This window comes from Salminus brasiliensis, chromosome 11 (assembly GCF_030463535.1).
Source record: "Salminus brasiliensis chromosome 11, fSalBra1.hap2, whole genome shotgun sequence".
NCBI classification, from domain to species: domain Eukaryota; kingdom Metazoa; phylum Chordata; class Actinopteri; order Characiformes; family Bryconidae; genus Salminus; species Salminus brasiliensis.
The window spans coordinates 6800370-6827919 of NC_132888.1; the positions used below are offsets into that span (position 1 = coordinate 6800370).

General features: G+C 42.1%; 1 protein-coding gene across 3 annotated transcripts in view; it reads right to left on the minus strand.

Moving 5' to 3' along the window:
* The window catches only part of nbeab (neurobeachin b), a 464498-nt gene that overhangs the window by 15933 nt on the left and 421015 nt on the right, over positions 1-27550 (minus strand). For 2 of the 3 annotated variants that reach the window (XM_072691520.1, XM_072691522.1), the window contains exons 47-52: positions 26837-27007; positions 10828-10917; positions 5906-6098; positions 3278-3349; positions 3027-3182; positions 1857-2027 (exon numbers count right to left, since the gene is read on the minus strand). In XM_072691520.1, the coding sequence (XP_072547621.1) occupies positions 1857-2027; positions 3027-3182; positions 3278-3349; positions 5906-6098; positions 10828-10917; positions 26837-27007 (853 nt within the window). The remainder of the gene's footprint in view (positions 1-1856; positions 2028-3026; positions 3183-3277; positions 3350-5905; positions 6099-10827; positions 10918-26836; positions 27008-27550) is intronic. The other variant, XM_072691521.1, reaches the window with a different exon arrangement.

The window sequence follows — 27550 nt, forward strand, 5'->3', positions numbered from 1 at the left end:
CAACAGGAGGGCAGAGCTGCGTCTTGCTAATTGGAGGCAGCCAAGCTGAAATACTTAATTAACTGTCTGAGGCTGTACTGTAGTTAATTAGAGAACACTCACACCTAAACCAGTGCTTCTGACACTCGCGAACAGCAGATCATCTAAACATGTGTGTGCCCTACACATACAGTACTCACACACTCACACTTGGTATAAACAGCCAAACACACGTACATACACATACACACACGTATCATGTATTTAATCACCATTAAATAACACAGCACTAATCTTAGATGGCTTGTGATTACTATAAAAAGAGGACAATGCAGCACATATGCCATTGAAGGAACATTGGAGGACAACTCAACGAGAAGCACTCGCTGCTGACACGAGAGATGGCACAAACAGCTTGTATCTCTATAGAAGAGCATTGCCAATAACATGGACCACTTTGCGGAAACCATACAAGACCCTAAGGTCACCATGCCCAATGCTATGCATTGACTAAAGGGGTATAAAGCCCCCCAGTGTTGGGCTGTGAAGCAATGTTCCAACAACTAGTGTAAAGGGTTCCAATGCAGGGTGTTGGCTAGAGGGACTAATTAAACCCCCAGTGTTGGGCTGTAAAACAGTGATGGAGCTCCATTCTGTACCTTATGATGAAACTGGAGTGATGTTCATGATCTAGAACCATCTAACATCAATGCTCTTGTGGCTGAATGCAGTCAAATCCTCTTGACAGCAATGTTCCAACAACTAGTGTAAAGGGTTCCAATGCAGGGTGTTGGCTTGAGGGACTAATTAAACCCCCAGTGTTGGGCTGTAAAACAGTGATGGAGCTCCATTCTGTACCTTATGATGAAACTGGAGTGATGTTCATGATCTAGAACCATCTAACATCAATGCTCTTGTGGCTGAATGCAGTCAAATCCTCTTGACAGCAATGTTCCAACATCTAGTGTAAAGCCTCCCCCAAATCATAGAGGCTATGATTGCAGTAAGGGTGTCAAACACCCTAAATTTTAGGCTTCATTTCTGAAGCAATGCTGGATGAGCAGGTGTCTACAAACATTTGGACATGTAGTGTATGTGTACCTTGAGTACCTAAATGCTTCAGTACTGTAGAGATATTTTCATGAGACAGTTTGTGCAGAGTCTTCATCAAGTTCGTCTCATCAATATTATAAATTCGTTTAGAGCGCTGTGCCTCTCGAACTGACTGTTGACTGTTCTTCATCAAGTGAAGAAAAATCTCAGATAAAGCTCCTCACAACAAACCTGCAGGAGTCTGAGGAGGGTGGTGTTATTTTTACATCCTTCCCAAAGCTAGAAATGTTGCCAATTAAACCATGCGGAAGACCACACTAACAGCTCAATGTCTAAACTAATAACAGGCAGCTTTATGCTGGCCCTAAGGCTCTTTAGGTAAGCTCTTTAGCTAGACTTAGCTTATAACAGTTATACTGTATGGACAAAAGTATTGGGACACCTGCTTATTCATTGTTTGTTCCGAAATCAAGGGTATTAAAATGCTTTCTGCTGCTTTTGTTGGAGTCACTGCTTCTACTGTCCAGTGAGGGCCTTCTATTAGATTCTTTGGAGCACTGCTGTGAGGATGTAATTGTATTCGGCGACAAGAGTGTTAGTAAAGTCAGGACGTCGAATAATCCCCAACCCCTAACTCACCCCAGAAGTCCTAAAAGGATCACCATCATTCCAGAGATCACAGTTCCACTGCTACACAGGTCAATGCCTTTTATGCCCACGCCTGGCATTAGACATGGTGCCTATAGGTTTGTGTTTTTCTGCTCCAGAGGGTCTTATGGTGGGTGGCAGTTTTCATACACACTGTCCAGTGTTTTTACACTCACTGTTATTTGGGTTATCTCCTATAATGTGGTGTCGTCCGCTCCAGTACCACAGCAGTAATGTAGCATCTCTAGATCCGGACACGATGTAGCAATCGCCCCCGATGTACGACTCAGAACGCGCCAAACACGTGACTACGTCCCAGTGACCGAACACGATCTGCGTCAGTTTGCCTGCACAATTACAAACAGACACATACACACACACATATGTTGAAAACGGCAAAGGTAAAGGGACTGGGTGAGTTATACTGACAAGCATGAGCTCAATACATTTATATCTGACCCTGAAGTACACATGGTACTGTGCACAAGGTTTATGCCCCAGTGAAACTTCTTATCTGGACAGTAAGTGTTTATCTACTCAAAGTTACAGAAAGTGGTGGCGGTTCTTCATCACTGTGTTCATCATTAGAACATCTCCAAAGTTCTCCTCATGGAGTCTACTATTATTTAGAGTTCTCCTCAGATCAACACCTGGTTTGGTGGTAAATCAGGGCTTAATGATGGTAAATCAGGTGAGCTGCTGCTGCTGCTGATGGAGTTGAACACATCCTCCATGCTGTGCTGGCTGGACTGGGGGGCATCCAGGAGAAACCTGGAGGAACCAAGCTCTGTTCTTCAGACTAGCTCACCAACAAGATCTCACCTACTTTCTTTCTTCAGAATGAGAAGATCTTGCTCATTTTTACTGAATTTCTGTTTACCTGCATCTGTTCTGATGAGATCTGGAGCTTCTACAGTAAAATCCCTCTCTCACTGCTGATTAAGGGTGTTAGAAATATGCCTAGGTGCTGATAACCTCTGCACAGGGCTGTATATCTTACATAAATGGATTGCGGAACTTCGATATAGTGTAAGGACAGTGGTCTACAACCCTGCTGCTGGAGTGGAGACTTTCTACACAATCCTGTACAACTGTAATCCACTCAAATCCAATGATTGCTGCCTTCAGGAGTACTTGATAAGGAAAAAAGGAGGGTTGAGGACAACTGGTAATATATCTATATCTATAGAAGTTTATTTATTTATTTATTTTGAATTCACTGGATAATGGCTCTGTAATTTCCTACATTTAAGGGTTAAATAAAATATCAGAACCATTTAAACAGCACAGATCTTACCCATCTTGTAAATAAGCCCCACAATATGTCTGTAATGTGTGTGCTGTACCGGTCTCTGAGGAGTAGACACGGAAACTCTTGTCCCAGAAGCCACACACCAGAATGTACCGGTTGTCTGCAGTTACCACGAAACACTGCGAGTTGATCTGGATGCTCTGGTCCACCAGGTCTGTGATCTGCCTCTTGTTTGTCCCGGAATTGTTGGCTAAAACAGTCAAAAAAAGACAAAGAAATCCAGCTCTGATCCTTATTTACCCACAGCTCCACCAGTGGACATGGAAGCGGACAGTTCATGCTCACCAATCAGAGAGTCCATTTCAATGGGGAGATGATGGGCCTGTTCTAATGAGTAACCTGGAGCTCCACGTAGACCTGTGGGAGAGACACACAGCATATTTACATTTACGGCATTTAGCTGACGCTCTTATCCAGAGCGACTTACAAGGTTACTCCTATTACAGAGGTGGGCCACCAGTGGGGTGTTAGGAGTCTTGCCCTAGGACTCTTATTGGTGTAGCGCAGCAATAAGAGTCACCCAGACTGGAATCGAACCCCAGTCTCCCACATGGTGTGGTAGCTCAGTGGCAGGTAGTGGTGTTATCCACTAAATGGATATAAAAGCAACAGCTTCAAAGGTTTTTCTGGGATTTACTGCATTTGGCTGATGCTCTTGTCCAAAGCGACTTACATTTCAACCATGTTATACAGGTAGTAGAATGTAGGGTTAGGGCAGGGCTGGGCAACATCACAATATTTTATCATATTATGCAAAATGTTGTTATCGTGATTCATAATTTACTTTTCTAAGCATATGGAGGATATAGTTAGTGCTTAATAAACACTGATCAACTGCAGGTTTCCTTATAAACTGGTTTAATTAATTAACTGCAGCAGACTAAGTCAATGTTAAATAAAGATCAAGATTCAAGGTTCAAATCTTAAAAAGAACTGTAAAAAAATTGGTGATGTAGTATTTTTACCATATCGCCCAGCCCTAGGTTAGTGTATATATCCATATATCCAGTATATCCATTACTGATGGCTGCATGCTCTTTTTTTCTATAGGCACACTACACACCAGACAATCATGCCCTATACACACAAGCCAAGGCCATTCCCTGACCCCTTCTGTGTCTGATGGGGGGCCTTTCAGAAACCCACCGGCACGATTTCCATGACACCTATTGATTTCTCTGTTAAGTGTCAGGCCAGCCAGAGCTGTTACACCCCTGAGGCGGGCCCACAGGCCAGAGGGGGCCATTTTGGGCCCATTTTGGGCCTGGTGGCCTTATTCTGCTGCTTGGGCAGTGCAGCTGAAAGAGGGCTTTTTTGCAGCTGTGGCCATTAGCAGAGCGAGACAGCCAGGCCGTTACCTCTGGCGCTGACATCACAGCACGTCGCTGTGACAGCTGGGGAGGTGTGGGGAGAAAGCCTTGGCCGTCATTGGCTAATTTGGCCTGTAACCAAGGCGCTCCACCTTTGACCTGCAGGTGAGGCCACTTCCTGAGGAGGGGCTAGGGTGGGTAACACTTGGCCAAGTGGGAACATGTGGAGTAGAGGTGTCAAGGTGTATGTGTATGTGTGTGTGTGTGTGTGTAGTAGTAGTTTTAGTAGTTTAAATTAAGCTGCTGGTTTGCCTGGTTTCCTAGGTTTTATATAGGAAACAGCAGTGGGTGGCCTTTGTGTGTGTTAGTGTTTTTGTGTGCGTGCTAGTGTGTGTGTGTGTGTGTGTGTGTGAACACTTTATGGCCATATATTTTTGTTTCCTTTCATGCATAAAAGTGCATGCCTATGTAAGTGTTATACCAACTAAGGCTGACAGAGTCCAGCCACTGAACAACTGCAACACTCCAACATATAAACCCACTAAGCTGCAACACCACAGCATGGTAGTGAGGAAGTGGCAAAAGCTGCTGGCAAAATATAGCTATGATAATAGAGTGTATCCACATGGAGAAATTCTATTGGCCCATTCATTTTGAAATGGTGGCTCAATGTAAAGGATGGCTGTTGAGTTCAAATGATGAAATACTGAAAAATATAGAAATATAAGTGGTGTCTCAGCAGTTAGAGCTCCGGGCTACTGATGACGGGGCTGTGGGTTCGAGACCCAGGCTCAACAAGCTGCCACTGTTGGGCCCTTGAGCAAGGCTCTTCACCCTCTCTCTGCTCCCCGGGCGCTGGAGGGGGGGTGTGTGTGCTCACTGCCTCTAGTCCACTAGTGTGTGTGTGTGTTTGTGTTGTGTTACTACCACAGATGTACAGTGACAGATACGTACGTGTACCTTTAGAGATACAAGTAAATATTAGGCTAACAGTCCAAGGACTCCAACACATTTATCGACTAGCATTGATTTACCATTGAGAAAGTACACTGGCTGTGATGATTCCATACATCACAAGTTATTAACCTCTTAACCTCTTAATTAAGCTCCACTCTCTCTCAGACTATACCTGTCTCATAAATGTACATATCAGAGAATTTCTACAGATCCCTCCTGTCTTTGTATATTCTGTATTTTGTGTATATTTTGTGTGTATTTTGAATTTATTTAATATAATTTTTATATAACTTTATTTTAATATGTTTAGTATGCATATAGTTTTGTCCTCTTGTAGAGCATCAACCTGAGCCTCACCACGAGCATTTCAATGCATAAATGTCCTGACATGTTGTGCAAATGACAAATAAACCTGAAACTTGAAACTTGATTTGCCTCAAAGCATTAGACATTTGAACTGTCTCCACTAAATCAAAATCCAATTCTGATTACGTCTCATTTTTCTGCCAATTTCCTTCCATTCAATAACGCATAAAAGCTACAAGAGTCTTAATGGCGACCCTTGTGGAGAATCTTCAGCTTGCTAAATATGAGTCCATTAATGAGGTGCTTTGTATCTAAGGAGAAACAGTCTGTCCACACTCACCCACAGTGTTGTGCCAGCGGTTAACGGCGAAGAGCCGGCTGCAGGTTACCGTGACTGCGGCAGGCAGGGCCAGGTGGGGCAGCGTGTTGGCAGCCACGTGGGTGACCGGGGAGTTAGAGGGAAACTTCAAGACCATGATCACGTCCTGCTGCATCTGCTCCTTAAACATGAGCGGACTCTGTGGAAGGAAACACTGATGAAGAGACAGAGCACAGGGAGGAGAGAGGGAGGGAGCATGGAGGAGGGAGAGAAGGGAGGATAGAGAGAAAGGTCATTAGTGTGGAGGGAAGTGGAAAAGGAAAAAGGAGGGGAAGACGAGTCAAAGAGGGGATTCTGCTGTAGCTCAGTCACACTCTGCTTTCACACCTGTTTGGTCTGGACCTTCTGACCATCTGGCTTAAAATAGCGGGTGTGGTAGGTGCCTCAGACCATGGTCTGGACCGAAGGACCAAGATTTGGCCTGAGCAAAAGAGGTGGTCTCGGTCCAAATCAAACTGAATCACGATACGGTTTGTATGCAGTGTGAGAACATTTTTTGGGATTGTTTGGACTTTTGGACCAATTAGAGGAAGTTGAGGCAGGCTATCTTCAACCATTAAACCACAGACGAAGAAAAAGGAGCACATGGGGACGATTATATCTGTCAGTTATGATCTAACTGCTGCAGGATGAGCTTGTTCATTTGGTGGACTGGAACTCAATCCAATCAAGTCCGTCAAGTATAAGGAGACAGCCATCGTCGTAATTGATGATGACAAGACATAGGTACACTACATGGACAAAAGTATTGGGACACCTGCTCATATATTGTTTATCAGATTCTTAATTCTTCTGCTTTTTTGCTTTTGTTGGAGCAACTGTCTCTACTGTCCATGAAAGAAGGCTTTCTACTAGATTTTGAGGATTTGATTGCATTCAGCGATAAGAGCATTAGTGAGGTCAGGATGTTGGATGATCACCACCCCACCTCATCATCCCCAACTCCCAAATCAAACTCCCAAAAGTATTGGATGGAGCACCATCCATCATTCCAGAGAGCACAGTTCTTCCACTGCTCCACAGCTGCTCAATGCTGGGGGGCTTTTTACCCCTCTAGTCCACGCCTGGTGTTAGGTAGCATGGTGCCAATAGGTTCATGCTTATCTGCTCCAGAGATTCCTAAGTAGCTGAATGCACTAATTTAAAGGGGTGTCCACAAACATTTAGACATGTAGTGTACCTTATACTGGTCAAGAGCTTGACCACCTTGACCCGAGCAGCTTGAGCCTGCAGGTAAGCAGCATCTACTCCACGTATCCTTTATTTCAGAGCTGCTATTGCTATTGTTATAAGTTGGGCTGTAAGAAGCAGAAAGGGTCAAGGAAGTAAACCCAACTATGTCTCGCTCAATGCAGTTCTACAGCACAAGCCCATAATTCCCCTGCATTCACAGTGACTGAGCAAGCCCCCATCTGCTGGAAGTGAGCACAGGTCCAGTTAAGCAGTCTCGCTGGGGTCTGTGTGAATGTGGCAGGGGGTGGGTGTGAGTGTGGGTGGGGGGTGTAGTAACTAATTCAAGGTAAGGGGCAAAGTTCAAAACACAAATGATCTCAATACGACTTCAAGATGTTTAAGAAAGCTGGTCACTAACACAGCTGTGCTCATGAGTGCAGAGCCTCACTCACCTGAGCCTCCCTTAATTCTGGTATTAGGAGCAGATTGTTTATGTGTGAGAAGTAAAGACTTGACTCTCACTGATTATTTCATTGGGGCATTTTCTGTAAGATTATTTAAGTATTTATTTATTTTTTAGTAATATGTTTTCCCCCTAAAATCATATGTACGTGAGAGTGCAAAGGCCAATTCACAACCCTTTTACTATATGTACATTTTTACAGACAAAAAACAATTTAAGTATTGAAAATAATATTTTGAATAAATAATAATAATAAATAATTATTCATATAATGAATTAATTAATAATTCATTCATTTATCAATTATATAATTCATTCATACATAATTATGACTGTCAGGCTGTGTCCAAAACGGACGAACTGCAACGCTGCGTACATTTTTTCAATTGGAGATGTCACAATTTCAACATTTCACAAATGCGTTAAAATCAGGCTGACCAATCAGAGCTCCTGATCCTAGTCTGTTCATGCCCACAAATAACTAAAACAATAAAAGGGGGAGTGGGACTGTAGGAGAGCTGTGGAGTTTCTAGCCCTGTTTACAGAGCACAGAAGGCAAAAATGATGTCAGACTTGGTGTGAAGGTTCCACTACGTTAAAAAACCTCCATCTGTTGTTTTTTTTATTCCGATAAAACCGTACTTGGTGTAAAAAAGCCCTTAGACTGAAACCCTACTGTTTAAAAGTGATCAAGTAATTGATGTAATTGTTATAAAGTAATTAGACAAAGGTATTTTGGGATTTTACTCAATATTTGTATATTTTATGAAATTTGAGAGCAATAAGAAATGATTAAATAATGAACTGTAGAGGGAGAGGACTGATATTCATGCTGTTCTTTCTTTTCTTGCTGTTTTTTAATATTATTAATAAAATAATATTGCTTAATGTTCATAAGTTCATTTTTGCTGTTTTGATGATACTCTGGCAAACCCGTATCTAAATGTGGTCTTGCTAATCAAGCCTAATAATTCAATTAATTAAACTGAATTGAATTAGGGATAGAGGGGGGAACAGATGGAGAGGGGGATTTGTGTTAAAAGGGTGTTCTTTAAGGGTTCTTTAGTAAAGGGCAAAAGAGCTCTGCACCGATCAGCCATAACATTAACACCTATGCCTAAAACTAAGTAGGCCACAACTGATCTGACCTTTCAAGGCATGACCTCCACAAGACCTCTAAAGGTGCCCTGCTGTGGTATCTGGCACCAAGACATTAGTAGCAGATCCTTTAAGTCCTGTACGTTGTTAGGTGGGTCCCCATTGGATCACATCAATGAGCCACAGGTCACAGGTTCACTGGTTGTCCTTTCACTGAGCACTTTTGGTAGGTACTGACCACTGCCTACCAGAAAAAAAGACCTACAGGACCTGCCTGATGTTTTGGAGATGTTCTGGCACGTTGTGGTTGATTCTTGTCAAGTTTCATTGCTTTTAACATCTTTATCATCTATAAGAACTGACCATTCACTTGCTGCCTAGTATATCTCACCTCTGGAAAGATGCCACTGTAGATGTTCAATGAAGATAATCAATGTTGTTCACTTCACCTGAGAGTGGTGCTAATCTTATGGCTTATTTGTTCTTTTCAACGATGGAAAATTTCTTAGTATAAGTCGATTTCCGAAGAATTTCCCTTTTCAGTACTAAATAGAACCTTTTTGGCCTAGATTGGATATTGTACAGTGACACAATGTAGATTTGCCTAGTAAGCATATTATATATTTATACCTTTTTTTATATATTTTGACATTTTAGAAGCAATAAAAATATTTGAAAGCTAAAATATGTTTGTTAATTATATGATTTCATGTTAATTATGTTATTCTAATTGCATTCTTGATGTCCCACAGATTTCTCAGTCATTGTATACTTATCTGCAGCTTGGTTCATCATTCTGAACCGTAGTAAACCCTGTAGTGTGTGTATTATAGAATAATATAACAACCAGAAGTCCTTAAGTAAACTAACCCCTTCTATTTAGACAAGTCTGGGGACAATATAGGTCAGGGGTGCAGACTGAGGAGCCACATGGCCACTAGGGAGTGCTGTTCTCTCAAGAGAACTTCATAGGAGAAGCCTGTCACTCTGGCACTGTGCTTTTTCAAAGGTGTGCAAAGACTGTGTATGTGTGTGTGTGTGTGTGTGTACTGTATGTATGTGTGTGTAGGTTCCAGCTGAGAAAAGGTTTGGTATAGAACCTTATAGATTATCTGGAGGTTCTTCAAACGTGGTTCTCATTCTCATTTTTAAAAGAGGTCCTGTATGTCAGTGGTGATTTGCACTGTGTTAGGGTTCCAGACGACCAGTTTGAGAACCACCACCTCTGGTTCTTCTATTTTTACTGTGCCAAATAACCTAGAACCAGTTTTCTCGATTATTTTCCTTAGGACCACTTATGGGGTTTGTGTGGGTCTATAAACCAGAAGGTTGAGAAATCAATTCTTCATGACACCTTTCCAACCTCTTTTTTTTATCCTTTAGAATCAAGCAGGCTGTTTTTACTGATGTACTGTATGCAAATAACCTCTGTTCTGATTGGCCATCCTGGATTGCACCTTATTCAAAAAGCAGTTTGAGCTGAAATACGCTCAGGAACTTCAGAGTGAAGGGCGAAGGGGCATGGCTATGCTGTTGTAGGTTTAGGAGGATTAGGAGGATATGCAAATTAAATGTTTTTGTGACATCACAAAGTTCAAAGAGTTCAGAACAGGTGGTCTTTGAAGCCTAGCTTTCATGTATGGTTAGGATGGACTTTTGAGCCAGAATTTCATACTGGTGTGAATCGTTAACTACATTTTACATATTATTAAAACATAATGGATAATTCAGCTTTCCACGCTATGGGCCCTTTAAGAGTGTCGCCGGTGGCTACCTGAGCTGAGTTTCTCTGACGCCACATCTGCTCCTGAAGTCTCCGTGGTCTCCAGCCTCGTATATTAACATCATAACGCAGTGTGTGAATGCAGTGCTCCATTACTCAGGATGAAGATATGGTCATTAAGGTGGGAGGCATATGGACATGAGAAACAGCCGTGCTGTTCGCTGGGGAAACGCGTGAAGGTCAGACATGACTGCCCTCGCCCGAAATAATAAGCTCTCACGGTGCACGACGGAGCTGCACCACAAACACACACACACGCATGCGCTCAGTCACTGTGAATGATCAGAGCGTGCACACACACACACACACACACACACATACACACACAAGCAAGCACACACCAATACACACACATGGTGCTCTCACCAGGTGCATGGCGGAGCTGCGAGGAGGATGGGGCTCGATGAGCAACTGAGATGGCGTCTGTCCAACAGTCTGGATCTGAGCCTCCATGGCCTGCAGAGAGGGAGAGAGAGGGAGAGAGAGAGAGAGAGAGAGAGAGAAAGAGAGAGAGAGAGAGAGAGAGAGAGAGAGAGAGAGAGAGAGAGAGAGAGAATAGCACAACAGAGGAGAGTAAAGAGAGAGAGGGAAATAGAGAAGCAGAGAAATAGAGGACAGTAAGATACAGAGATAGAGATAGAGGAGAGAGAGAGGTAGAGATGTAGGGAGAGAGAGAGAAATGGGCCAAAGGACATATAAAGAAAGAGAGAGAGAGAGAGAGAGAGAGAGGAAGGGAGAGAGAGCTGTCACTACTGATAGACATCAAAGTGATGGGTCAATGCGTTACTTGACAATGCAAGCAAATCCCCAACTCAGCCTTGCCTCAGAGGGGGAGGTATGAGAGCAAAGTGTGTGTGTATGCATGTGTGTGTGTTCAGAAGGCTGTGTGTTACTCGCCACCCTCCCCACCCTCTCCCTCTCCCCATTTCCCTCTAACCCCCTTCAAAGTCTGCAGAGTCATCCAAGTGTTAGTATGGAAGAGACAAGCCTTTTCCTATTAACATGCTTGAGTTAACCGTGCCCATTTCCAGGAGCGCCCCCACCCAGCCAACAGACGCTAACCTGGCCTGACACCCAGCCAGCACTGCGGCAAGGCCTGTTCACTGATGTTATTGTGCCAGAGACAAAGGGGGGTGGGCAAACACACACACACACACACACACACACATATATATATATATATATATATATATATATATATATATATATATATATATATATATATGCATAGGGTCACATTAATAAGGGTGAAGTGGGAGGATGTGTTAAAAAACGACAGAAAAGACAAAGCTGATACAGCAGAGCAGAAGAGTATTACATACTATAGGTCATCTTCAGCGGTTTCTACCTTTTATACAAGTATCTAATTGTATCGAAGTGTCTGATTACAGAGCGGTTTTTGAGTTACCTCAGTTAAGTAAAGTAGTAAAGTTGTGTCTGTGGCTCCTCCCCCTCAACCTGTTTACTGTTTATTCCCATCTGTGGGTTAGAACTCCTCCATCACATGAGGGGAGGCCTTCCTCTTCTCAGGCTCCTGACCATGGAGGACTGTGGTGTTTGTCAAATGGGATTTGAGCTTAACAAGCAGGCAGTTAGACAGTTGCTCCACTCTAAAGCAATGAAGCCATGGACCTTCTATATCTGTGTATCCAAGAAAGAGGGGAAATGAGAAGTTGTTTTTTTATGTAGTGTAATTTCACACCTCTAGACCGGCCCTACGGTCTAACTGCTGCTCATCAAGTGTGAGGAAATCCTAAATTCAAATCCCAGCAAGGCCTCAGAGCTTTATAGTCAAAAGCCTCAAATCCCAGTCTGGGGACGACATGAGCTAGGGAGAGGTCCTAACCTGCAGATGGGAATGAACAGTAAACAGATTTAGTGGGAGGAGCCACAGCTAATTTACTAATGTTTTGAGGCTCAACTCAGCATGTACTGTTGACCAAACTGAGATGCAGAGGTACAACATGTAAATCAAGATTCAGGCCAGGATGGGAGTTAGGATTAGGTTTTTGGGTTGAGGTTTGGGCAGTGGTGGCTCAGCGGTTAGAGCGCCGGGATATCGATAACAGGGTTGTGGGTTCGATTCCCGGGCTCGGCAAGCTGCCACTGTTGGGCCCTTGAGCAAGGCCCTTTACCCTCTCTGCTCCCCGGGCGCTGGAGTTGGCTGCCCACCGCTCTGTGTGTGTGTGTACTCACTGCCCCTAACACGTGTGTGAGTGTGTGTTCACTACCAGATGGGTTAAATGCGGAGGACACATTTCGCTGTACAGTCCACACTGTACAGTGACGAATACGTGCACCTTTATCCTTTTTTTTTTTTTTTTTTTTAAGATTAGGGACAGGATGAGGGGTTAGGAGTTGGTTTTTGGGTTGAGGTTAAGGTTAGGAGTGAGGCCAGGATGAGGGGTTAGGAGTAGGTTTTTGGGTTGAGGTTAAGATTAAGATTGGGGACAGGATGAGGGTTAGGATTAGGTTTTTGGGTTGAGGTTAAGATTCAGGACAGGATGAGGGTTAGGATTAGGTCTTTGTGTTGAGGTTAAGATTAGGAGTGAGGCCAGGATGAGGGGTTAGGATTAGGTTTTGGGTTGAGGTTAAGATTAAGATTCGGGACAGCATGAGGGTTAGGATTAGGTTTTTGGGATGAGGTTAAGATTAAGATTGGGGACAGGATGAGGGGGTTAGGATTAGGTTTTGGGTTGAGGTTAGGAGTAGGAGTGAGGCCAGGATGAGGGTTAGGAGTAGGTTTTGGGTTGAGGTTAAGATTAAGACTCGGAACAGGATGAGGGAAGAATTAGGTTTTGGGTTGAGGTGAAGATTAAGATTAGGGCCATGATGAGGGTTAGGATTAGGTTTTGGGATGAGATTAAGATTAGGAGTGAGGCCAGGAAGAGGGGTTAGAATTAGGTTTTTGGGTTGAGGTTAAGATTAAGATTGGGGACAGGATGAGGGGTTAGAATTAGGTTTTTGGGTTCAGGTTAAGATTAAGATTCAGGCCAGGATGAGGGTTTAGGAGTAGGTTTTTGGGTTAAGGTTAAGATTAAGATTAGGGCCAGGATAAGGGTAAGGATTAGGTTTTGGGTTGAGGTTAGGAGTGAGGCCAGGATGCTGATCAGGATTAGGCTTTGGGTTGAGGTTAAGGTTAGGACTAGGGCCAGGATGATGATCAGGATTAGATTTTAGGTTAGGACCAATAGAAATGCTCTAAATTTCTTGGAATAAACTCTAATGTTACATTGACTTCTATTTAAGGCTAAAAACAGCGACACTTATTACATATACTTTTTTTTTATTACTAAACACTTATTAAAGTGTCACCTGTAATGACCAGTCATTTCTGATCAGGAACAATTAAATAAATCCCCCCAAAATAAATGAAAATCATTAGTTTATTTAGTGTATTTATTGTTTGCGTGCCCTGTGCAGACAAAGCCATGGAACCTCGTGATAATCAGATTCAATTTAATAAAATTATCATAAAGAAAACTTATAAATTGGTTAAAATTGACCTGGAACATAGGTCACAGGTCATATGAATAGTAAATAGAAGTAAAAGCACCATTTAAAAATACTGTGAAAATACTCAGCACAGTACAAATGTATCACATGAGTATCTGGACCTCTCTACTACCCACCCCTACACACCAGAACACTGCTCCCAATGCTAGCACCAGCAGAACCGTGGCCCTGTTAAAGTCTGAGCAGCATGTAATGAGGGAACTCATGCAGATATGGAGGACATGGAGACACGGCCACAGAGGCTGTGTTTAGTTTGACATGGAACGCTGAGGGAGGCCTGTTCAGCCAGACTGAGAGAAAGGCCTCATATGGCGAGGGCTGATGGATGGGACTTGAGCTTTTCCACCAGTCAAAGGGGGGCTTGTAGGTGTCTGTCAATGTTACACTTCTGACACACACACACACACAGACCCACACACACACTATCAATAACCTGCTCATGGTGACATGCCTCTGTCAAAGTCACATATGGAGAAAATGTGTCAGAAATGTAGCAGGTGAACAGCAAATGGTGGCCTTTTATAGGACGTCCCATAACGCGTCCTTCAGGAGGTACATGTGTTTTCCCTGCAGAAAATCTTACATCCAGATACACATCACTTTAGCTTCCAAGTGAAATCTGCTGCCAGCCTGAATAACTACAATATTGTAAACAATGGATGCATAGAGAGCTATGTAATATAAGGAATAATAATTAAAACAATAATAATAATAGTTTTATTCTGGTTAAAATCATCACATTACAACCGTTCTTCAACATCTCCACTGGCCACTGGCTTCACATTTTCCTATTTTTCTATAAAAATCAACAATCTTGCTTCCTCTTACCTGTCTGATCTTCTTCCTCCCTACAAACTCTTCCTCTCAGGTCTTCTACTCTACTTGAGTCATTTACATTTAAGGCATTTAGCAGACGCTCTTATCCAGAGCGACTTACACAAGTGCTTTACTATTTACCCAAGAAAAACCTCAATAGTTCAAAGATACCTTTAAGTTTAGACTCTACTAAACACAAGTCAATAGGGAGACCACTCTGCTATTCGCCCAAGTACTGTCAGAAGAGGTGGGTCTTCAGTCTGGGTTTAAAGACAGCGAGCGTTGGACTCTGCCGTTCGGACACCCAGGGGAAGTTCGTTCCACCACTTCGGTGCAGGACAGTAAAAAGTCTGGACGCTTGTCTTCCGTGGATTTTGAGGGATGGCGGGTCGAGCCGAGCCGTCCTTGAAGCTGGAAGGGCTCTTGGTGCAGATCGGCTTTTGACCATTGCCATCAAGTACGGAGGGGCTGGTCCAGGCTTGGCTTTGTAGACCAGTGTCAAGGTTTTGAATCTGATGCAGGCAGCAGCTACAGGAAGCCAGTGAAGAGAGAATGTAGCAGTGGAGAGACATGGCTGAATTTTCAGGTTTCTCTCTCCTTCTCTGAATGATTGAATCATAGATGGATTTGAGTTGAATCCTAAAAAATAGCACCCTTTTAAATGCTAAAATTACAAAGATCAGCCACAACATTAGCAGTACATGTGAAGTGTAAAACATTGATTATCTTCATCTACTTTAACATATCTGTTAAGGGGTGGGTCTATTAGGCAGCAGGTGAACGGTCAGTTCTTGAAGGTGATGATGATGTTAAAAGCAGGATAAATGGGCAAGAATAAGAATCTGAGACACTCTGACATGAACCAAACTGTGACGGCTAGAAGACCATCAGAACATCTCCAAAACATCAGGCAGGCCTTGTGGGGTGTTCCCTTTATGCAGGGGTCAGTACCAACCAAAAGTACAACCCACAGGACAACCCACCTAGGGCCCATTGATGTGATCCATGGAGGTCCTACCTCTCAACTTGCAGGACTTGAAGGATCTGCTGCTAAAGTTTTGGTGCAAAATACCACACAGGACACCTTCAGAGGTCTTGTGGAGTCGAAGGTGAACCTACTCAATATTAGGCAGGTGGTACTAATGTTATGGCTGATCAATGTATAAATACAATTCCCTGCATGGCCCTAGTCAAATGACACTCAGTTCTTAGACACTTAGACACAGTTTATTGATTTAAAGTGAACATAAGTAAAAAATAAATAAAATATAAATTATAATTTATTAAATTGTAATTATAAAAATGTGTAAAGTATATTTTATTTGATGTATTTAACATAAAAATCTCAACATATCGGATCTAATGTGCCATTATATTTTTTCTGGTGAAGGCTATATTTTAAATAGTACATTAGACTTTATATAAATACAAATATTACTAATAATTAACCCTTTTATCACAAAACCTCATATATTTGACATGGTAACTTTAAAAGAGATGGAAAAACGAGTTACTGTAATGTGATGATGTGTTGATATGACAGCAGTGACATGAAATAACTAGTGTTTCCATAAAACACGCTGAAATCAAAATACCAAAAAGCAGCCAAACTGGGCCATGTGATTCAAATATGGTCATATGACTCTCCACCACACCTAAGAATCAGGCTAGGGCTGACCTCTGCGCCTCAGACACATTTGGCAACCATTAAGTGTCAGTCACTGCTGCTTTATGGCGTAGTCCATCAAGTAACAACCGACTCACATTATAGCTATTTTAGGTTAAGCTCAGGAACAGGGGTCATAATGTCTGCTCAAATAAAGTAATCTGATCCAAAGATCTGAGAGAAACAGGCAGCCATGTGGAACGCATCACTGTATTCCTGCCAGCCAGCGCAGTCATGAGGACGGGGAAAAAACACAAGGAGAGGAATTCCTGCGAGGAGTCACATTCAAATATCGAGGAGAGCGTGGATACAGCCAGAAATCCAAACCCGAGGAGAAACAGCCATCATTTTTTTGGGGGGGAGCGAGGGAAAGCAAGAGTAGGCCTGCTCCATGATGAAATATCCACGTGTGAATAACTGCAGGAACAGCGAGATCAATGTCATGGGAAATTGTGCCAAATATGCCAATTATCCTGAGAAGAAGCAGAAGCGCTCGGGTTTCAGCATAAACGGCAAATTGTTCCCCTCCAGCCCATCGGAGTCCATATAGCCCCCTCTGCTAACCCGAAGCTGAAGCCGCGTCAGAGGTTATCTGGGGGACACATCCTTTAGACCATCACGTCTTGTCATCTAACATGCCAATACTCTAATCATCACACCTCAGGAGGAATGAAAACAGGAAATATCACCAGCAGGAATCTGGAACACTTCACTGGCAGTTAATTACTTTAATCCATGATGAGCTGCTGCTTGTTTGGACGATAAGAGAGACCTCTTGCCTCGTGCAGGAGCCTCTGTCCCCCCAAAGCTACGAATCGGCACGCTCGAATGGGTGGAAAACATCCACCTAAACCTGAGAGTTGTCATTCATTCTCGCTAATCTCTTGCTCAGCTTGAAACGGCAGGTTTCAGGGGTGAAGAAGTGCATCTCTCTTAACACAGACAGTAGCAGATTGCTTGACGGTAGTAGTATATGATGGTAGCTCGAACATCTACCCCACATTTACATTTATAGAGACAACCTTCACACTCATAGGCAGATCCAGACCTCACAAAAAGAGTGTGGTCAGGGTAAGAGTTCTGCAGGACCGCCCATTACATTGAAGGCCAACGTTGCTTATTCACAGATAAATGAAAAAAATACTCCATATGGACAAAAGTATTGGGACAACTGCTCGTTCATATTGCTATTAAGGGTATTAAAAAAGAGCTTATCTAGTTTTTGTTTAAGAAACTGCCTCTACTGTCCAGGGAAGAAGGCTTTCTGCTACATTTTGGAGAAGCATTGAGAATTTGATTGCAAGAGCAGTGTACAAGAGCACATTAGTCAGGTCAGGGTGTTGGGTAATCACTACCCCACCTCATCATCCACAACTCTCTAACTCATCCCAAAAGTATTAGGTGGAGCACCACTAATATTCCAGAGAACACAGTTCTTCTACAGCTGCTCAATGCTGGGGTGGGGGGGTTATGCCCCTCTAGCCCACGCCTGGCATTAGACAGCATGGTGCCAATAGGTTCATGTTTATCTGCTCCAGAGAGTCCTAATGTATTGGAAGGATCTTTTTGTTTTAGGGCTAGACAAGTTGGGTCTGTGTGCATTTGCACATCTGTATCAGCAATGGGTGCATTAGAAGGGGTGTCCACAAACATTTGGACTTATAGTGGATATTATTTTTATAGGTCAGATGTTGGTTCTACTGGCAATTTTTCTCCTTCTCCTTGTCGTTTCTCCTTCTTCTTCTTCTTTTTATTCTCTGCCTTATTTTCTGTTGGCCATCTTTTTTTACTTTGTGTTTGAACTTCCAGTGCAACAGCAGATCTGTTGATATAGATTTCACCCACAGAGATCATAAACACACAGTGAGTGGCGTTAGATGCTCAGTTAGAATGAGTCACAATAACTGAGGCGGCTCACCACCTCAAACTTAACTCCGGCAAGACGGAGCTGCTGTACATCCCGGAACTGATGGACCTAAAAACGATCAGAAGCTCGAAGTCTTGGTGGAGTCATGGATGATCAGTTATCGTTCTCAAGTCATGTTGCAAACGTAACTCGGTCCTGCAGATTTCTCCTGTACAACATCCAGAGAATTCGACCCTTCCTCTCTAGAGAGTCGCCCAGGTGCTAGTTCAATCTCTCGTCACTTAAAGACTTGTCTACTACAACTCTCTTCTGGCTGGTCTCCCTCTGCGCACCATCAGGCCCCTGCAGCTTATCCAGAATGCAGCGGCACGGGTCGTCTTTAACGTTCCTAAATTCAGCCATGTCTCTCCACTGCTGTGTTCTCTTCACTGGCTTCCTGTAGCTGCTGCCCTCATCAGATTCAGAACCTTGATGCTGGTCTACAAAGCCAAGAACGGATCAGCCCCTCCGTACTTGATGGCAATGGTCAAAAGCCGGTCCGCACCGAGAGCCCTTGGAGCTTCAAGTACGGCTCGGCTCGACCCGCCATCCCTCAAAATCCACGGAAGACGAGCGTCCAGACTTTTTTCTGTCCTGCACCGAAGTGGTGGAACGAGCTTCCCCTCGGTGTCCAAACAGCAGAGTCCAACACTCGCTGTCTTCAAACCCTCTTCAGAGAATACTTGGGTGAATAGTAGAGTGGTTTCCTTACTGACTTGTGTTTAGTAGAGTCTAAACTTAGAGGATCTTTGAATTATTAGTCTATTCAAACTAGCTGAGGTTTTTCTTGAGTAATTAGCAAAGCACTTTTGTAAGTCACTCTGGATAAGAGCATCTGCTAAATGCCTTAAATGTAAATGTAACTGGAAGAAGATGATACTTTGCTTGAACAGAAGCGTCACAAACATAACACAAAAAGATGGCTGTGCTGTGAAGCACCATATAACTTATATCCACCGCCTTCTAAAGACGAGGACCTGCGTCTGTGGTTAAAAGCTCTATTTTAAAACATCCATCCAAACGTCCAGACGTCTGCTTCTACAGGTCTGTGGAGGAGAAACCAACACCAGAACATCCTCTTCCAGAGAAATGGCTCGGTTATGAAGCTCTGGTGAATCACATGTATCGGGTGCTTGTAGGTTCTTGGGTAGCTAGATTAGCTCTTAGCCTTACATCTTACTTGACAGCCTCACAAACACCTGATGCATCGGCTTTATCAGAACTTCATCGCCAAGTTTCTACACCCACGCGCAGACGATTGGGTGGGATGTTTTAAATGTAGTGATTTCCACCTCTTCTCTTTATCGTTGCCTGATTTTTTTGCAGTGTGTTGGAAAGCTAGTTAGCTATGCTTTACACAGCTCTTAATAATGTTAAATAGTCTGTTGGGATGTTGGGTTAGCATAGCTAGCTACTGTATGCTCCACTACGATCAGTGTCCACAGCAGTAGTCTACTCCAGACTGCATTTCCTTTGAATACGAGACGACCATAAACCATCTGATATGAAATGACCGGATATTCTAGCAGAAAAACTCTTGAAACTGGGCGTGGTGAAGAGTAAGGGGGGTTAACTGTCGTCCAGCCGATTCTGACTGCTGTTGACCGTCTAGACCGTGCTTCTAAGAATATTCTGGTCTATAGCTTCTGAACGGCTCATTCATGACCCCATCTTGTAGCAGGCTATCTTTTACCTTCAACTTTTCAGGCCATGTGAAAAAATAGGACACCCTATTAAACCTTTGTCTTTTTAACATAGTTAAATATCTGGTCATCTGATCTTCATGTGAACAATACTGAGAGATGTAATATGTAATATGTCAGAAAAAAGTTGGGACCCCCCACATTTATTACTCCTTCCACTGTCTAAAATTTAGAATCAGGGGCAGAACATCAGCTGCAGATGATCAGAACATGGTTGGACAGGATTATTCTGGAGGAGTCTGGAGTCTTATTTAAACCTCAGACATTTAGTCTGGTCTGCTTTTGATTGATGGTTGAAGTGAGTGGTGAAGAAGATCACCATGGCCAGATCCAGAGAGCTCTCTCTCTCTGAGGCCTTCAGAAAGACGGTTGTAGATGCAGATGAGTCTGGGAATTCAAAAAGATTGAATTTTGTGACTTTTATTTTGACTTTTGCACAGCACTCTCATGTAGCGAGCCTAATTGTGGACTCCAGGGAGGCACTGACTGAGAAATGTTTGAGAGAATACTGAGTGGCAGGGTAAAACGCTGAGTAAGTAGTCAGGCATTCCTCCAACGTAGGAAAAGAACAGGTCATGTCAATCTAAAGTCCTTTGAAGCGCAAACCGAGAGAGGTGAGGAGAGCTGAATATGGATGGAAAAAACACAGCAGGAGGAACCAGTCACTCTACGTCCATAATTTCATTTGAACAGAGCGCTAATGTGTGCATTAGCTGAAGGTGGGGCTATTCCATACACTGCAGCTTTTTATAGAGCGGCATTATAGCTTGCCTCCATATATTACAAATGCATAATACATCACATGTTCTTAGTGCAGGTTAACAAGCGTGTGGTATCTCTCATCTTGTGCAGCTGCAGAAATATGCTCCAAAAAGTGCCAGAAATTGCTGGATAATATTTTCTCCACATAAGATAACATACTGAAAACGTATTGAGTGATTTGGTAACTAAACATAATGGCATGTTATGTGAGCCATGTGAGCCATTATGGCCTGTTATGTGAGTGTTTGCAATATTGTTGTTTTGACAGACCAAAGTAAGTATTTCTAATACCTATGTAGACACACATTAATAATCCATGCAATAACAATGCTATTGAACGTTATTGGAATGAATTGATTGGGTATCGGCTTACTCTAGCAGAGTACCATCTGGCGCCATTAATAAACATAATCCTTAGCTGCTGCAGACGAACTCCTCGACCTCTCAAAACTACCCTAGACAGAGTTCACCCGTGACATTATTTTAGTGAGGAAAACCAAACAGTTTTATTTGAACTGATAAATGAGGTGACATTACCAGTTAGCCGCCAAAAGAAAGCTAAAGTTGGTTCTAACGCTAACTCTCCATTCCACCTTAAATACTGCTGTAGTTACAGTGCATACATTTTAACAGCGGAGCGCAACTGCTGTGTTATTTAAGGTGGAATGGAAAGTTTGGGGAAGAGGAAAATGTTAGCTTAGCGTTAGTGTACTGTTGCACCCAATGTGACCCCGTGTCCTATACTGAGATTCACAGCCAGCTAAACTCCCTTTTGCATCACTTCCTCCAAGGAACAGGCGCGTGATGTATTTGGACAGAATTTAATGCAAAAAAGGTGTGGAACTGAAACAATACAAAATACAGAAAGATACTCAGTATACAAATCATAATATGTCCACTTAAATCAAATAAACATTTCCTTTTATGTACAGGATGCATTAAAGGGCCAATTTTAACTTCAAATTGGACTTCACTATACTGACATATACAGCACCTTAAAACTTCCCAAATTTACTTCAATAATGACATGTATATTATCTGACAATCAAACAAAACTTCAAACTTACTCATATTGCCACTCAAAGGAACAGAAAGGAGTGGATGGCTTCAGTAGATACACACCATGCTTCGCCTGTCTCATGAGAAAACTAAAACCTTTCCTGTTCATTTTTCCTATTTGCTCAGCATAGCGAACTGTGCAGACCTGCGCCCCCTATAGGCCTGGAGAAACAACATAAATTCGCTCCAGTACAGTTAGCTCTGAGCGTCGCTGTACATTTGATGCAGTTACTGTAGCCGGCTCTTAGAGCAGCAGGTAAAGAGTGTGTTAGTTAATCTGTCAGAAGGATAGGATAGAAGGAGGATCTAAACTCTTCACTCTTCCAGAAAATGGCAGCCTATTTTCTGCCAGTTTGGTCTATGACATTATCTCCATTTGGGAAGATCTAATGTTCCTCCCATTCCATTGAATCCAGCTTGAATTCTATCTGGTTAGAAACCAAACCATGGTGGAAATGCTCTGTTCTACCAGCAAGAGAACAACACTCCTTTCTTTGATTCTAAACCAGCTCTGAATAGTCCACGGCTTGGGATTCAAACTCATGACCTTCAGGCCAAAGTGGAAACGCATTAGAGCGCTTAGCCACTATAGAGCCATATAAAGCGCCTTCAAGGAACCAAAAGTAGGTCCCAAGTTGGCATCACTCAAAAGAGTGTAATGCATCAAATCTAGCAACTGTATTGAGATTCAGATGTTTAGATAATTTCCACATTAATGTAAAACATTACATCAGCATAGTTTTTACACTTGCCATTTTCCATCAGGATCAGGAGATCCATCTGCAAGATCCAATTTGGTGCCTAATGTTTTTATGCTCCACTAAGGCCTCGCTTTTAACCAGATTCCGTCACTGGCTGGAGGGACTGGCACCCACTCAATATCCTGACATTTTAATGCCGTTGCTGCAGTGCTTAATGTTGACGCTGTGGCTGCACTTGTCAGAAAGGCAAGAATCAATAGCCTGGAGGTGATGGTCCCAGCTCAGCCTGACTCTAAAGGAGAGACAGATCCAGACTTAAAAAGGGCTAGAAACTACAACATGCTGAAGGTTGATCATATGTGAGTGAATGCAGCTCAAAGAACTGTCCATAATTGCTTCTTCCTTCGAGAACGTTCTCTAACCGAGAGGGTCATTTTCTGTAGGGTCGTAATTTCATAGATCTCGATTAGCGTCCTGATGAACCCTGGGTCGGTTTTTATAAATGGGGAAAAATGACAAAATGGCAAATTCAGAAACAATAAAGTTACAAATAAATAAATAAAGCAAGCTGTGGAACCATCAGCCACCACTGCGGCCAGGCTGGTGGAAGGCCTGCAAAAGAAAAGGGGTGCTGGATGACTCCAGATAATTGCCATTGTCTATAAAGTATCGCAGAATGATGAAAAGCAAAGCTCCCTCCATATTGTTTGATAATTAGCCCCCCTGGTCGGTGAGTGATTTGCATAGTGGTCACTTGACAAATAAAGGCAGTCCTGGAAGTGACAGTATATAAATGACTTGTTTTGCAGACAGCAGATGGTGGGTATCACAGGGAGTGAGCGAGGGAGAAAAGGAGAGAAGGAGAGAGAAGTGTGTGTAAGTGAGTGTGTGTGGGAGAGTGTGTGTGAGTGTGTGTGTGAGAGAGAGAGACTGAGAGAGATAGAGAGAGAGAGAGACGGGGGGGAACTCTCTGCCTACCAGCTGCTGCCGTCTTCCAACCACATTCACTAACACGATTAAGCTGTACCCAAACTTCCACCAGTCAATGAGAAAAATGGCTGAGAGTATTGATCGCCTATTGATCCATACAATTTGCCAATCAGCTGAGAGAGTAAAATACACAATTAGAAAAGACAGATGAGATTATGAAAAGGAAATGAGTCTAAAATCAGGTCTGCATCTAAAATCTCATAGGAATATTCCTATAACTTCAATACTGCTCTCTCTCTCACACACACATACATAATGGATGTGAGGTCCAAAGGTCCGATTCCGAGCCCCAAGTGAGCAAGCCAATGGCAACAGTGAGTCTGATTGACACCGGATAGCACAACAGTTAACCAAATAGCAATAGAATAACTGCACTATGAGAGAAAATATAATAGAGAAAATATGCCAATAAAATAGGAAATAAACATGTCGGTCGATGCTCCATCTAATACTTTTGGGGAGTTGGGGATGAGGTGGGGTGGTGATCATCCAACATCCTGAGCTCACTAACGCTCTTGTCACTGAATGCAATCAAATAATCGAATAGGTAGAAAGCTTCCCTGGATAGTACAGGCAGTTACTCCAACAAGAAGAGGGTAAACTCTCTTTAATAGTCTTGATATCAGAAGAATAAAACAATAAGCAGATGTCCCAATACTTTTGTCCATATAGTGCATATATCTATCTAATACCATATAGCATTAGAATAAACACAATTAAACACCTATCCAGTGGTCAGAAGTCAGAATGTGCTGTTGATCATCTCAGGTTATTTAGATGCTGGTTAGAAAAGCACAGGTTTGACTTCTCTGTATTTGCCTGTTTCATCAAAAGTTCACCTAAATTTCCTTGAATGAAGGATTGATTACATACTTTTGCTGCATTTTGAACAAATAAGCTCTTAGTGATCTGATAAATAGCATCAGGGATTATAATTATTATTTTTTAAGGGTTTTTTTTTTTAAGTTTGTATAACAGAGCAACATGTAAATAGTGAAGGTATGAAACATGGTTGATGTAGCTCAGTTGATCAGGACCGACCTGGCTGGTGAGCGGTGTGTGGTGTGCGGTCTGGTGTGTTGAGGTTATCAGGCGATCAGGGCTATGGTGTGAATGCAAAGCGAATGAGTCAGCAGCCTGCTCCTGTCTGCCCTATAGGGCACATTTGCATGGAGAGACGTGAATGACACGTACTGACACTCTCTCCCACGGCATAACTGACAAACACTGTACAGTAGATTCCAGTAGATATCCTGTTAATGTGGTAAAATACTGCACGACCATACATTAACTGCAGCTGATACTTAATAAGTAATAATACATAGTTGTGTAAAGTGCAAATAAAGCTAAAGGTCAGTTTTTACAGCAGTGGTTGTGTTATGAATTTGTTGGATGTAATAGAACTGTGGATACTGCAGATTCATACTGGATTAAAACAAACAAACAAAAATTATTCAGTAAAATATTAAGCTAAATTACCTCCCCAGGTAAAATGGTTTAAATAATGCAGATTAAAAAATGGATCCGGATTAAAACCACTAGCCAGTGCTATCAGACTGTAAAAATCTTGTATATTACAGATTCATACTGGATAAAATCCGCTGGTCAGAGCTGTCAGACTGTAAGAGGTATAAATATTAAATGTTCATACTGGTTATAGGCCACTAGCCATTACTTCTACACTGAAAGAACTATAAATACTAAAACTTCATGCTGGACATAAACCACTGTTCAGTACTGTGAGTCTATGAATACTAAAGATTCATACTGGATATAAACCACTAGCCAGTACTATAAGACTGTTCAAATATTGTATATTGCAGATTCATCATTGATTAAAAAAACAAAAAAAACAAAACACTGGTCAGTACTATCAGACTGTACAAACTATTAACCCTTAAGATTCATACTGGTTATTAACCACTGGTCAGCACTGTCAGTCTGTAAGAACAAGGAGTGTTAAAGATTTATACTGGATATAAACCATTAGACTGTAAAATATTGTATTTTGGAGATTTATAATGGAAAAGAACCACTGGTCAGTACTGTCAGTCTGTAAGAACTAGGAGTATTTAAGATTCATACTGGATAAATACAACTAGCTAGTACTATTAGACTGTAAGAACTACGAATACTGAATATTCATACTGGAAAAGAACCATTGGTTGCAGATTTTTACTGGATATAAACCACTAGTCAGTACTGTCAGAAAATTATGTATATTGCAGATTCATAATGGATGAAAGCCACTGGTCAGCTGCATCAGACTGTTTAAAAAAATGGGTACTACTGATTTATACTGGATTAAAACCACTGTTTAGTACTACCAGACTGTAAAAACATCGGATACTGCAGATTCATACTGGATTAAAACCACTGGTCAGCTTTATCAGACTGTAAGAACTATGAATATTAAATATTCATACTGGATGTAAACCACTGGTCAGACTGTGAATATATGCATATTGCAGAGTCATAATGGATGAAAACCACTGTTTAGTACTGCCAGACTGTGAGAACTATGGGTACTGCAGATTTATACTGGATTAAAACTACTGGTCAGCTTTATTAGACTGTAAGTATGTAACTATGCATATTAAATATTCATACTGTATGTAAACCACTGGTCAGACTGTGAAAATATTCATTTTGCAGTGATAGTGGATGAAAACCACTGTTTAGTACTGCCAGACTGTGAGAACTATGGGTACTGCAGATTTATACTGGATTAAAACCATGTAAAGTAATGAGTTAAGTTATAGTTATCTCCCAAATAAAACCAATGCAGTTTAACCATAGAGCTTAAAACCTGATTTCCCCACATTCTGAAAATAAAAGACTTTCAAAGGTTTCTTTTAATGATGCCATATAAAAACCAGTTCCAAAAAGTACTGGTTTAATAAAAAACAAAGTGAAAAAAAGAGTCAAAAACCTTAAAATTCCTTTTAAAAACCTTTAAATAAACGTTTCTTTTATCGTTTCTTTTAAGGACAACTTGGAGAGAGAGTTAACAAGATCTTGGGTCAAAAGTAACTCTTGGGACTGCATTTAAGGCTTAATGGAAGTCTATCACATGAGCTGTAATCTGCTATTATTAATATTTACATTATATGGTGGTAAAAAAAAAAACACCACAGGCAGCTTGACCATATACATTGCTACAAAAATGCAACCTTATGTTAGTCAGGAAAATCAGCAAAGAGACGTGAGCCTACCGGGGCTCAGTTACCATGGCGACATGGACATGCCGACCTACCTCGCGCAGCTGGGGGTCAGCGGTGAGGCTGTCGAGGTTGACGGAGCCCTCGTAGGTCAGGTGGTGAAAGACGTTGAGGGCACGCACGGCCTCGGGCCCGCGCTGCTTGTAGCCGAAAATAAGGTCAATCCACTGGTGCAGCTGACACGACACAAACTCACTCTCCAGAGCCTGCCACAGAGAGCCACACAATCAGAGGTGAAAGCCGTGGATGTAGCAGCAGCATGCAAACTCTACTACATACACACAATCTGGCACACAAATGCACAGGACAAAAGCCATATAAGTAACAAAACAGTAGTCCAAGATGATCATTTTACACAAAATGACTCAAAAACCACTTATATATAAATATTTTGGGATCATGTGCTTGTCAGGGCTGGCCTAAATATCAGAAATACCCAAGCATTTGTTTGTTATTTCGGTACTAGTAATATTTAGCACTCGGAAGCTTCTTTAGCTTATTTCTTTAAGCCACACAAATTTTAGCCTGAATTTCAAACAATAAAGTTACAAATAAATAAATAAAGCAAGCTGTGGAACCATCAGCCACCACTGCGGCCAGGCTGGTGGAAGGCCTGCAAAAGAAAAGGGGTGCTGGATGACTCCAGATAATTGCCATTGTCTATAAAGTATCGCAGAATGATGAAAAAAAATGGATGATATATGGAAACAAATGTTACCATATATTTCATTCATTTTACATATCAACTG